The sequence below is a fragment of the Struthio camelus genome, chromosome 2 (genome assembly GCF_040807025.1).
Source record: "Struthio camelus isolate bStrCam1 chromosome 2, bStrCam1.hap1, whole genome shotgun sequence".
In the NCBI taxonomy this organism is placed as follows: Eukaryota; Metazoa; Chordata; class Aves; order Struthioniformes; family Struthionidae; genus Struthio; species Struthio camelus.
In genome coordinates this window covers 99,855,664-99,869,831 of record NC_090943.1, presented here as the reverse complement: position 1 = coordinate 99,869,831, position 14,168 = coordinate 99,855,664, and the positions used below count along the sequence as shown (strand labels likewise).

The window sequence follows — 14,168 nt, the reverse complement described above, 5'->3', positions numbered from 1 at the left end:
CAGTTAAGAATTGCTTAAGGAATCTATGCATTGCTAAGGACTGGATGCTCACAAGGATTTGGGTCCCTACCTCCAACTTACTTCCTTTGGAGTTTGATGCTTAATACTGCTGAGGATCTGGGTCAATGGGTTTATTCCAAAGCCTACTGAACTCAAGAGAGAACCTTCCACTGCTTTGGAAGACATTATGATCTGATCAAATATTCAGTGAAAAACAGGAAAAGTATTCCTCATTAGGAGAACTAACCTAATACCTGACTAATATTTCTGACCCTATTTATACCTTTATGAGAGACCTTTTATTTCTCCAGAATAAGTATTTCTAAAGTTACATTACCAAGAACTTCACTTATGCCAAGTAGATAAACTAGGGCTTCAAGAATAATATATAAGTATATATAAAAAATAAATATAAGTATATAAAAATTACATTATAAATATATAAATATATGTATATATACACAGGCACACACACACGTATATACATATATAGAAATATCAGCATAGATTTTACCCAAGAGAGATTAAATGGTTCAAGAATTGCTACACCTATGCAAAAGAAAGGTGCTAGATAAAGGCTAGATGCTGGGTGCTAGATGCATGAACTAGAGCGGCAGTAAAGCTGGCTTTAATATGAACAAAAGGACAAAACATGGGTTTCATATCGGCCTAATTTGTTATACAAAATGATCATTAAAGACGAAAAAAATAATCTGCAATTACTGTTCTTCACTGAGGGTATAAAATAAGGGGCCAAAATCTGGCCTCCAAAAATGCCAAGTCAACAGGATTCACTGAAAGGGCATAGGAAGGATCTATAGTTTCTCCCTTTCTCTGTCAGATTGCATTCATAGATCTCTTCTGTGAGTTCCTTTTGCTCTCTAAAAACAGCACAATAGTACAGAAAATCACTTTGTGAACTATGGAAGTAGATGCTCGGCTGTATACTCCCAACACCTAAATGCTCATTTTCAAGCACAGAGCAAGAACAGCAGCAATGTCGGTGCACAAGTGAGACAAGGACATGCTGCAGCTAGCTAGCTGTGCGTTCATATGTAAATAAACATTTGCATGTATGCTTATGGTGCTGGCACCCCAGAACATGAAATATAACCATACAATTTGCAGAGAGCCAACACTAGCATTGCTAGTGTTGCTGCCCTTCTCGCTGCAATACACTGCAGGTCAAAGAGGAGGAGGGGAAAATATGCGACTGCAATCAAATTGAATCAAATACTTTGTAGTTTACAAAACTTTTTTTTGTGATGGCTTTGCAAACGCTATTAGTATGGTTAATGCTCTCTTCTCTCCCTGTGGCTAGCAGATACTGAGGCTTGGCAACGTACCTGTGCTTGTAGTCCTTTAATACCCTGTTAGTATAAAAGGTAGCGGCATCATTCATCTCCTTGACATAAGGGCCTGGTTTAGGAGACTAGGACCATCACCGCATAGTAGCAGGAAACAACAGAAAGAGAAAGGAGGTAAAACATTAGTAAGACACCTTCCCTGATATATTAGGTATATTATAAAACACCTTCTAAGGTGTAGTAGGCTGAATGACTACGCAGATGAGACTGCAAAGTTCAGCAATATTTGGAAGTGTTCTGGGTCACACCACCCAGAAGTACCTTCAAACCCTCCCAACGTTCCTGTTTGTGACTCACCACTGTTATCCAACCAAGTGCAGGTATGCTTTCGCTGACAGCCGAGAGATGGTTGAACATCTTACTTCCTCTGTTCCGCTCTCTGAAGTTCTGGATTTCCTGAATCTTCTCTGATATTGGTTTGAGAAGCGTCGCTACCTCATTCTGCAAAAAACCCATGACACTACTGTCATAACGGGCAGGTCAAAAACACTCTGTGGTTTTACATCTATCCTCCCTGCCCATCGATTTAACAATTGAGAAGAAAGGTCAGCATATTCTTACATTAAAGTAATAATTTAAATTACCCTACTCTGGCTGCTGCAGCAAAATGCACAAGACGTTAACTACAAATAATGTGTTGCGGCATAAATTATTCTCAGTACTGGCAGCAGTTTTATATGCTGTCTAGGTTAGGACCCATAGAGACCCCATATGCCAGAGTTAGCAGATTGTTTCTGTTTTTCTTGTGACATCTCTGCAACTTCTTGAGAGTCTTTACACTGGCTTGAGTTTCTCATGTTATTACTCAAGTTGTTCTTTCTGTAGAAATACAAACTACTTATTAGGTCAGTAGCCTCTTATCAGCTGGCAACAAGACTGAGAAAGTAATACACTGAAGGGAACATCAATTTTAGCTTTCTTTATTGGTAACTTTTAATGTTTTAATTTCCTTTGGCTGCAAGCAATGTGGGAGCATTTAATGGGAAACATATTGCCTGCAAGCCATGTTTTGGAGAAATTCCCCTGTGTTAATCAGAAATGAATGGTATCCAGGGGAATGACTGTTGACTAGAAGGAATACTGTATGGAATGAAGAGAAAAGCAGAATGAATGTAGAAGCTATCCAAGCTCTTCTCCTGTGCAAAATGAATGCTAATCACGCTGGCCCAGTGTCTCAGAAAAACTAAATTAGAGCACTAACTTGCTGGGAAAAATTCTTCCACTCAGAACTAGCATGTGTTGCTATTCAGGGCGAAGCAGTCACTAGTTTACAAGCAAAAGAACTGCTGTACCTTGCAACCATATGAAATGTTTCTATAAAAAAGTCCAATCCTTTATTTTGAAAGTATGTTCACAGAACCCATACCATGTCTCACTAACGAGAGTGCACCATTCTGATTTTCCCTGGCTCTTTTCTCAGAAATCACTCAGCGCATTCAAGTATTTTCCTGACAGTGTAGCAGGAAAAAGCTTTTTTTTAGCTTTATCTTTCCTCAGGAGTATTTGTTCAACAGAATTAACTACTTGCTAGAGAAAACTTATCCTTGTATTCTTGAGGACTAGTGCTTTCATGACACACACAAGATGATGTACGTATACACTACTTGCTGTCTGTGATCTTTAAGATATTTTTTTCCACTTTTCTATGAGACCTCTGCTTTATAGAATTGTATGTAATCTTAAAATAAATGTATTGAGTTTGCTATGGATCAACAGAGGTCAAAAGACACCCCCAAAAACAGGACAAAAAGAGGCTCTAAATTTTTAAAGGAATTCTGAACCAACTACGGAGCCTTAATATTTTAGTGGTAATGTCATTTTGAGGAAGAGCAGTGCATCTGAAATACACGGGGATATTTGGCCTTTTCCTACAGAGAAGTGGCTTGGGAGAACATGAACGTTTACAGTATTAGTGGAGATGAAAAGATTCTTTGTTTATGGCTTAATGACCACCATACGTCATTAAGTCTGAAAAAAACCCCTGAAACCTCCGTGATTTGTACTTCTTAAAAAATGATTTTGTTATCATGAATGATAGAGTCTACAGGAATTCTTCTTTCTAATTTTTGCTTGTTTACAACATGCTGCAGCTGGTTGGTTCTTCCTTATTTTGCAGGGAAATCTTTCAAGTATGACAGTGGTTAACAAAGCTGAAATTAAAGAAAGTGCTTGTTCTGCTTTGATATCATGCCAGTTTTCTCCTATAAAGTCTAAGGGATATTTACAGTCTTTAGCTTACTGTGAATCTTCATGGCCCAGTTCCAGCCCAAGAGAATATCAGGGCTAAAAATACAGCTCTGCAGATGCCTGGTATATCTAGACAGCACTGGGAGGCAGCATGTTTCTGTGGATAGGGCAGAGTCCATAAATGTGGGTTCTGTTTGCAGCTCTTCTCCCATTTATCACCAGACACGTAGAAAGCTGTTTCACCTTTCTGTGTTCCAACTTCCTATATATGAAATTATGCAAATATAATTGTTTTTCTTTGTAGAACACTTTGATATCTACAGATAAAAAGTCATAAAGAAGGGGCTCCAAGCTTGTGCTCCAAGCTTCTGTGTAAGGGTTGGACACATAGGAATACAGAGCTGCAAGGAATCACTTGATTGAGTCCTGTCCCCTGCAGTCAGTTCTACATTTTCAGTTAGTGATTACACTGCAGATGAATTACAGTGTATATGGCATATGGGTATGGAAAGGCTCATTAATTCTGGCAGTAATCACTCTTGTTTGGCTCTACAATATAGAACCGCTTGTGCTGAGGGTTCTAGAAGAATAATGTCTTTATTGCAATGAATATTAAAACAGCTGGTTGTTAATAAAATGATTGTCTATACTATATCTCTAAGAAAAAATGAATTCAAGAATATGAATCAGAGCTGTTGGAAAAATCTTCAGCATGCCTCTGGCATGTGCTAGATGAAATTTCTTGTCATTTAAGATACGGTACAGTTGTTTAACAGAAATTTAAGACTCTGTATAAACACTGTTCCTATTATAATATCAGTTTTGCTGAGAAGTTTAAAAATGCAACAGTGGTACAAACAAAAAATATCGTAAGTAATTCTCAGTATGCCTTTGTCTTTTTTTTAATAATTGTTTAATTGCCTAAACAACCAGCCAGCTCTGATCCATGCCTTATTATTCTTATTAGAAAGCCAAGGGTAGTAAAACTACTGAACTGATTATCCAAAACACTCTAAAAGAAGTTACAATACGCAACAAGATCTGCCTTGGGCTTTGGCTACCAAGATTTAACAGTCTATGCCCAGTGTGATAAAATGGCCTGGCATACCAACAGACCTCACTGAACAGGCTTTCTTCTCCTTCAAACTTTTCCTAACGCTCACATGGGAAGTCCCCCAGATGACAGGTTCAACGCGAGTGGGGCGTGTGGATGCAATTCAAGTGCATTGCCAAACTTCTGAGATTTGCATCTTAACTCACATTAAACTGACTGGCTTTCTTAAACTTTGGCTGCTTAAGCAAGCGATTAGTTGAAAATCTTAGCGTTCCTTTGAGAAAACTGGTATTTTTTTAAGGCCCAGCGTTGGGCAGAAATGTGCAAGTATGAATCATAAAGGCTCAAAACACAGCACATAAACAACAAATACACTTTTTAGAGATCTTCTGTATTTTGAAGCTAATCTTGCGTTGTTTGGGGGAGTGAGATTGTTTACTGAAGAATTATTATGCTGATGGATGGCAACACAGTTCAGGCTTCGCTATTCAAGTGTTTAAACCAGCCTGGACTATTAGGAAAGAAAACATGGCGAGGGAACAAATACACTTCTAAGCTATGCTAAATGAGGGGGTGGCAACCTTTGGCACATGAGCAGTAAGGGAAAGCTGAGAGCATTTGGGATCAGCAACCCTTTAATTTTACTCAGCGGCAGTCAGAACAGCTACAGTCAGTAGCATTAAGACTACAGTCTTAATTCCATGCTGTCCTCAGTCTACAGTTCTGGTTTTTTTCCTGTGTCAGTTCAAAATCTCCATCATACTTAACACTATACGCAGGTAAGTTGGAAACATGGAGTTGATTTGTATCAGCTGTCTTTCTTCCTGTATGTTAGCAAGTAGTGCTGCCTAATAGGAGTGGTTCTGTAAAGTGAAACAGTTGGTGCTGAGGACTTAACATTCACACAATACACATTTGTGGGGGCTTATTTTGGACTAGCTGTAAATTGTGGATGAGGTGTAGGCTGGGAGTTTATCTTCCAGTTTAACTTCCTCAGGAAGATATCCATTTTGTATTGCTATGCAGTGTGAATCACAGCACAGTAAGTGGGGCTGATCTGGATGAAAAACCTACTCCCCATGTGAGCTAAACACTGATGCAGATGCAGCCATTATCTCTGCAAATAGCCTAGTACAGTCCAGCGCCATACTTTCAAGGGATGAAAGCTGCCATGGATGGCATCCACCGCACCCACTTCTAACAATTTAAAAGGTGAGCATCTGCTGTCAGCTGTCAGCTGAGACTCGCTTCCCTCTGCTGTAAATGGAGAAAGAGATGTCCCTGAGGAATTTTTTTCCATCTGTTAATAGACGTTAGATTGGGAAGACTACACTCTGGAGGTGCTGCCATTTACTGTGAAGAGAGCCCAGAAAGATAGCTTAGGCAAGATGCCTTCCTCGACAGTTAAAGCTTATGAGAGGAAGCCCATCCTGTGACTATAAGAATACCAGCAACATTTGTGATCACCAGTGAATTTCTGCTACGGCAATGATTTTAGAATTAAAATCATTTTAGATGCATTAACAGTACTTTCCCATATTTCCAAATATTTGTATTTTATAAAAGGCAATCTATAAAGAATTCTTTCTAAAATTGGACTTAGTCAATTTTCTGTATATATGCAGTGTATGAAAAGCCTTTTTTATTTTGCTGCTTTGCTATTTAGGGAATCTTAAGATTGTTTGTGCTGTGATGGACTATTCTAGTGTATCAACAGTCTGAATGGAATCAGTGTTCAGATTAGGCTGAGGAATAACCATTTTTATATAAAATATATGGAAAATATAATTTCTCAGAGGTGAATCTAAGCCAGTCAGTAACCTTGAGCCTCCAAATCATGCTGCTTATGGTAAAAATCTGGATTCCTTAAATGGTCACAATTTTTTCCTTTTTTTTCCCCAAAGTTAAATATTACCAGTTTTCACTGGCAGCTGCCAAACTGCAATTTTGCATTGCTCGTCTCCATCTCTCTTTGCAGAACGTGTTTCACATTTAGTACCACAGTTTCACTCTGAAGGGGATGGAATTTGCAACTCCTCTCTATCAGCTACTTCAGCCTGTGGGTCTACAGTATCATCCTATAACCTTGCACAGCAGAAAGTAAGCTGTTTTGGATGGAAAGTACATATAGTTAGAACTGCAGTTTAACCTACTAAACCTTAATGCTTTCTCCACAAATGGCTACTGATTGTCACTAGAGAAATCTATCTTCTGAGGTCTTCAGGACCATTATATTCATTTTTCCCCTCTACTATTCTGGTATGTTCAGGATCCAAAGGTCTCCTGTAAACTTACTGCAGAGAGACATTAATTTATTCTGGTCTGTTTTTTTAAACTGTAAATCTTCAACATCGTGGTGTAACAAGTGTTTGCTCTATCTGGCAATAGCACAGTTTTTGCCATTTTGACTCACTGCTGTGCAGCAGCAGGACTATGGCACAGGGAAACAAATCTGCAGAAATGGCTGCTTAGCTTTGATAGCTAGACAGGCAGAAACTTAGATACATCTATATGCTTCCAAAGTGACTTAATTGGTATTTAACATTTATTTATCTTATATAGCACATACATTCTTGATCTAACAGACAATATTAGTTGTAGCAATTTTGCACTTTGAAGGAAAAAAAAAAAGAACAACAACCCTCCCCCCCCCCATGATAAATTATTAGCTTAGTCATTTGGGGGTTTATTTTGAAATGCTAACTGTATAGGAGCAAATGGAGAAGAATATGTAAGATAAATATTTTCTAACCAGTGCAGAAATCCAGGGCCAGATACAAACTGCATACATCAGTTTATAGCAATGCAGAATCACACCTAGCTTTTTTGGCTAGAACTCTTGACTGTTTTTAAATGGACTTGAATGCTCCATATATTGCCTTTCCTCTCCATGGACATCATGCTAGAAAGTGCACATACTCAGCAATGAGGGGACCTCCTTTGTAGGCCCACAGGCACCATCCTACACCTAACCAACACGAGGAATCACACAAATGAGCGGTTTTCAAGCTTTTGATTTACTCCTCAAGTTTTGTTGCTGTGATCATAGTTCATGTCAGTGGGCCCCAAGGCATTCCAAATGGCAAAGGTCTGTCAGAAAACACTGTCCTGTTGAGCCACAGTTGTGTTGTTCACAACATCTCAGACCAGATGTGTTTTTGCGAAGGCCAGTTAGGTCCATATGGGGAATTTAGAAAAAATTAAAAAACCCTGTGAACCATAAGCCTAGCTTTTCAGTCAGCTATAACCCCAATGCTTTCCCTTGTATAGATTTATACACAGTCCAAAAATCCTGGGGAGCAACTAGGTACTACAGAGAAAGGAATGAACAGTTTCAGATTTGAGTTCAGCAAAAATGAAGAACATGATACTTAACAGGAAAGGGATCTCATGTGGCACAAAGAATTTGAATATGAAAATTGCTACAGAGATTGAAAACTACCCTAATGATTTTAGGACATTATTGTAGGGCACACCAGAATACCGAGAAGAGCCTATAGGATCCCCAGGATTGCTTAGCAGGTATGTTAGATAAGGAGCTAGACAACACGCAGCATATCATCTTGGATAATGTCTTCCTCAGAGTGCAGTACTGTTCATAGTCCAAGTATGGATGTACTGAATTCAAATGGCGCAAGGAGCCTTTGCTTACTGGTGCTTGGCTCCTGCACAGAGCATCAAGTGCAGGAGACGCTGTGGCTGGTGGTGTTGATGTGAGCCAGCCTAGGGCTGTGTGATAATGTGCACCTCTGGCTCTCTTTCTCTTCTGCACAGCCTGGCAGGTGTCACACTGATCACGGCCCTTCTGTCTCCCCTAGAGCCCAAGGTGTCTGTGGGCCTTCTTAAGGCTGAGTGCACTGCCCCGGGACAGAAATGAATCTCAAACACATCAAACTTTTCATTGCAGGGGCTATTAACTTGAGACTTTTGGCAAACATAAGTGAGGAAAGAGAAGTGGTACAAGAATACCTGGAGAAGTTAAGTACATGATCAGAAAATACCATGAGCTTGAGGCTGGTTAAATGCAATCTAGCGCCTGCCTCCGAGACAGCATTATGAAACAACATGTAGCAGGAGGCTATCTGGAAAGTGGCAATATATTTCAATGAAGTAATCAAAGATTAAAGTGAACTTGAAATTGAGTGAAAGTTGAAAACAATATCCAAAAATGAGACGGTGAACACAGTAAGGTGGCAGACTAGCAACTGAAAAAACTGTCAGGAGATCGGTCACTGCGGTTGTGACCACATGTCACAGGCAGTTGTAGGCCTGCAGATAACAGAAACATGTCAACAGTTTGGCAAGATTTCAGAGAACAGGAGGGGGGAAGGGGTTCCCTTTGGGGCTCAGGACTCGCAAGGACTGTCCATATCAGTCTTGGCACCTTTTAGAAGTTCGGGACCTGAGGACCTTAAAAGGATTGGACCAAATTCTTGCTTAAGCTATTTCTAGATATAAAGGTGCAGGCTTGCAGCAGTCAGCAGAGTAGAACGGCAGCAAAACTTGGCTCAAACTCTTTTGCTTAACTAAGTAATGAATTTAAAAGGTGAGGAAATCCTGGCCTTTGTGTTTTTGGAAAACACAAGAGGCGATCCTAGTAAGTATAAGGAAAAGTGGTAGGAAATGGAATGACAGAGGTGAAAAAAAATTCAAGATAATGCGAAAACAAATCCTAGTAGGATGCAGAATAAGAAATCCCAGGAGCCCTGTTATTGAAATAATTTAGAAATAGAAGAGAGAAAAAAGGGAGCAATCCTGACACTGACAGAGAGTAGGGAACTGTAAATCTCCATTTTTAATTTCTACATACAAATTCTGAGAATGAGTCCTCTATTCAAAGGATTGCCACAACTATTCTAGTGCTACAACAGAGTTTTTACTTGACTATAAAGGAATTAAAAACCTCAAGATTTGTTCTGATAACTCTCAACATAACTGCAAATACAGTTTCCTGGGTTTCAGAGTTTTGTCCTTTTTCTAGGAAAAAAAGGAAAAGCAAAGCCTCCCTTACTGCTCCCTTTCTTCCACCCCTCTCCTTCCAACCGAATATAGTATCCGGGTTTTTAAGGTAGGTATTTAATTGGAATGTTTGTCTGCACAGTGTTAATAATTAAATCCATGAGCTCTGGCAGTCATATGAACTCAGCAGTTTTTCTTTGTTTTTTATAAGAAATTATATAGTCATTTATAGTCTGAACTGCATCTGTCATTTAAATCTGTATGCAATACTTCTTACCAAGAGTTCCTTCCATTCATAGGTTTGCCTAGGAACATTTGTCTTTTTGTTTGTAGGAATATGCTGAAATACAATTTCAAGTGAACAGACAACGCCAGCATATGCGCCATGACTTCATTAACAAAACCTCACCCTGCTTCACATAACAAGTCTGAGGAATAAAACTGGTGCGAGTAGCTCCTGTTAAACACAGCAGCACCTTACTTATTCTAGCACTATCTGTTACTAGGAGCTTGACACAGATCTGAACCTTATCCCACATATGTTTATAGGAAAACTTCTCTCCTTAACTAGCTCCCAGGCTGGGAACAATGGCTCATTCATCCCCTCAAAGCAACTCTTAAAAAACATTTGAACTCTTAAAGTGAAATTAAAGAGCTCATGAAGAGAAGACGGTATATAAATCATCATTCACAAAGGATTTAATGCAGCGACTTTGAGCACTGATCTCCTATGTCAGTATTCAAGATCACACATTTAAGAAACTGTTAAACAGATAAAGTTACTCATGAAGACTAATAACTTCTAAAAATATTAGACCACAAAATAAAAATGTTTTATTCAGACTAATATTTGGCTTAGACTATGTGGAATAGGACATTCGGATCGAAAGTATTTCATAATGTTTTGTGAAGGTTTATATTAAAATACGTCTTATGAATTGTTCAAGCTACGTATAACTTCTCAAAATACTTTTTTCAACAGCTTCTCACAGAATATAGCAACACTCTCATTTCTTTTTCCCCTTCCACCTATCTCCTTTACTATCTCCTACATAATAAACAATTTATAATAGACAATTTTTAGTTTTAGCATTTAAAGTTTGGCGTCAGAAAAAAAATTCTAGTAAGTGGATGAACTGTCTTGCAGAATGGGTCTGTATCCAGCAGCCATCAGCCAGGACACACACAAACAGTAACAGCAAACCATGGTTTTGTCATGTGATCTCTTCCACTGCACATACAAATATAGAACATGACCATAAAAAGTAACAGAACATGCTCTCTGCTAAAGTAATTTATTGCCGTTGATGCTAGATTGGTATGCCAGCTGGAATTACCTTCTCTTCTCCTACTATTTTCACATGTACAGATAAGAAAGGCTGCGCACAAAAGATTCCAAAATGAAAAAATATCAACGCTATTCACAGAAAGCAAAACTGAGCAAAAGCATCTTAAACTTAACTGTTTGAAAAGGGTTTGCTAGTGCTTCATAGTAGGACTTAACGAGGTGAGTGAATACACAGACATTCAACATTTTTTAAAATTAGAAGGAAACAATATTGCTTTTTGTATATATTTCTCTTATTTCTCTTTGCTGACCACAAAAAAATCTGTTGATTGTTATAAATACAGGAGCTTTATTTTCCTTTGAATTCCTTGCTCATTAGTTTTTAAGCTGCAAGAGCTGAGCTAATTTATTTTTCCACGGTATTTTCCCCTCCCTCATTTTTTTTTAAAGGCACCGTGTATGACATCCCAACATGCCAGGAAACTCAGTAAATCCCCTCAGTCTCCACACCGCTGTCTCTGAATGTCTGCAAAGCTGCTATGCCATAATCGCAACTCACTGGCTCATTCACAGCTTTACATTATAAAGCAAACAGTCTAGACAGCTGAATGACAGAATTACTGTCTTTTCTCTTGCATTTATAGATATGCTGTCATCTTCATTTGCTTTTCTCTACTCTGTGCATTCTGATACACTAATGATTAGCTTTCCTGTTTGGATTCCACATTGACTCTGTGGCTCTAGGCTATAACTACAACCAGAGCCCAGATGACATCACATCGATACAGTTCTGGAGCGGAAGGACCCCTGCTTCCTTCCCTCTCCTAGGTTATGTTGTGCTAACCAGCTTTTTTCAAAACCGTTAACTAATATGGCTTTACTAATAGGATTTTTTCCCCGCGTTGACACAGAGATCTAAAAAGCCTGGTGCTTGGAACTCTCTCACTCTGCAACAGAAATACTGCCCAAGGTGCACAGCATGTGCAGCTTTCAACTGTTTTCAGGTCTGTCTGTAGCACAGCTGAATGAATTATCTATGCAAAAAACTCTATGCAAAAAGGAGAAGAAGAATTAACAACAATATGGGGTTTTGGATACCTATCAAAAATATGTACCTAACACTCTTTACATTAAAAAAATCATAAGCAATTGGACTGGGCTTGGTCTCACTGAGAGAGGAATCTTACTTAATCTTAATATTCCTGACATTTTAACTTCAGAATGATATTTACACACCTATCATGTGGCATTTCCTCTGTGCTAAAAGACAGTTAAATGATGGAAGTATACTTTCATGTCTTGAACAAGTTGCAAAAATCTGTGCAAGCCTGATAACATGCAGGAAAGACATACAGATATACATGGCCAAATCTGGTGCTTTTATGGCGAGGCTTGTAACATTTGTTGCTTTTCTTAATGCTTGTGTTGCTGCCCAGCTGGATTTCTTGAGAATCTGTTTACTTCTCTTCTTTTTGTTTGCTTGTTTTGTTTGTCTTTTTTTTCAATGAAAGTTTCTAATCCTTACAATTGAAAAATTCTTCAAAGCATGACTCCATTTTTTTAACTGGCTCTGAACAGATACATAACAAATACCCAAAGCATTTTGTTTTAGGCCAACTTTATGGTTTGCCCAGTCTTGACTTGAGGTCAGAAAGCTGTAAGGACAAAATTTGGGAGAAGCCATTTCAATTCTCACTTGAAAAGCAGAGAAATTCATGCTGATATCACACAATTGCAAGAGGCCAAGTGAACCATAGTTTTTACTTTTACCAGAGCTGAGACTACACCAACAATTCAGAACACTGCATGACATGATGGACCACTGGAAACTGTTTATTGGGGAGGAATATTTTACCTATGAGCATGAAGAGTTTTGTAGGCCACTGGGTGCAACTGTATTCACAGCCAATATAAATGACTGCTTGAGGCCTGTACCAACAGGAACTTTGCCTGTTCTCTGTGAGTCATGACCCACTTTTACTCTCTGAGAGCAGGCACAGCTGGAAAAACAACGGATCCCTTCTTCTCTGTACTCTACAAGAGTCTTGCTTGGAGTATCTGTGCTTTTTCTTTTCCTGAGTACGCTTGCCATTAAAAAGTTCTGATTAGAAAAACTTTTAATTTGTGTCTCTAAGATCAGTGGTGACAGCAAAGTTTCAATAATTCATCCTAGTGGTAGGGAAATCTGGTTCCCCTAGCGGTTTGGGAATATGGAGTTTAGTGAACTACTTGGCAGAGAGCTAGCAGAACAAGTCAGAGTTGAAAGCTATACAGGGACTGTGCAAGGAAGTCTTCATTCTCTGCGTGCTCCAGGAAGGAAGGTTCAAGGGCAGGCCAATTGAAAGGCTGGATGATTCTTTTTCCCAGGAACGATACAGTCATACCAGCCAAAACCTTGTGCCCTACAGGAACTACAAATGAGATTTCATAAAAACTCTATGGCTGCCCTGGGCTTTCTAGTTGTGAGGGGGAGACTTAAATAGTTACCACTAAAATAAGTAAATAAACAAACTTGATATAAAATGTTTTTTTTTCCCTTTTCTTGACAAATGATGTGCCTCCCTTCCAAAACTGGCCTAACCTGGGTCTCAGCTTGAAGAACATTCAATCTAGGGGACAAAAATCAATTGTTCTTTCGATAGCATATCTCCTGACTTAAAAGTCTGGAGACTAGCCCCTCTGGGGTTAGTAAAAAGCCATTCTATTTCATGGCTTTTCCAGATTGCCGAGACCCATTGATCCCATTGCTAGGCCTAAAGTGGGAGAGTTCCTTTGGCTTCTTCAAGGATCTTACATGTTTTGATATGGAGCAGGTTCTTTTTATCTCTGAACCATGGCTTTACAATTATTCCAGTACCACACTTAGAGCAGTAAAAGCAAACCTCTAAGTTCTCTGTATAAATAAAGGAACAAATAAAAGAAAATGCAAGGATTGGTGTTTAAACATACATGAACACAGGCTTTTTAATACAGTCCTTTTGAAACTCTGTGTCGATTTTCTTACCTCTTGAGGCTCTTGACACTGAGATGCTAACACCAGGAAAGATCTTTGTGCTTGGAAAGCAGCACGAACCATCTCTGCCTGTAAGAAAAGGAGGAATATAAATTAAACCTTAGCCTGTAACCCCCAATACCTCTTTCTGACAGCTCAAAGTCAAGTGTGACAGCTGAAATCTTTCTTGCTGCTTTTCATCTAAATCACAGCAACACTGAATGACAAAAATATATTACAGTACTGGTTTAGCTATAATATTTTGAAAATCTAAAGGCAGATTTCCTATCTTCCTCAGATAGGAAATCAAATGAGTTGATT

At 38.8% G+C, this 14,168-nt stretch overlaps 1 protein-coding gene across 3 annotated transcripts in view; it reads right to left on the bottom strand.

Annotated features, from left to right (window-relative positions):
* CAP2 (cyclase associated actin cytoskeleton regulatory protein 2) overlaps positions 1-14,168 on the bottom strand; it is a 69,528-nt gene that overhangs the window by 21,352 nt on the left and 34,008 nt on the right. For all 3 annotated transcript variants that reach the window (XM_068931781.1, XM_068931779.1, XM_068931780.1), the window contains 3 exons: positions 13,860-13,937; positions 1,665-1,808; positions 1,347-1,432 (listed from right to left, as the gene is read on the bottom strand). In XM_068931781.1, coding sequence (XP_068787882.1) covers positions 1,347-1,432; positions 1,665-1,808; positions 13,860-13,937 — 308 coding nt within the window. The remainder of the gene's footprint in view (positions 1-1,346; positions 1,433-1,664; positions 1,809-13,859; positions 13,938-14,168) is intronic.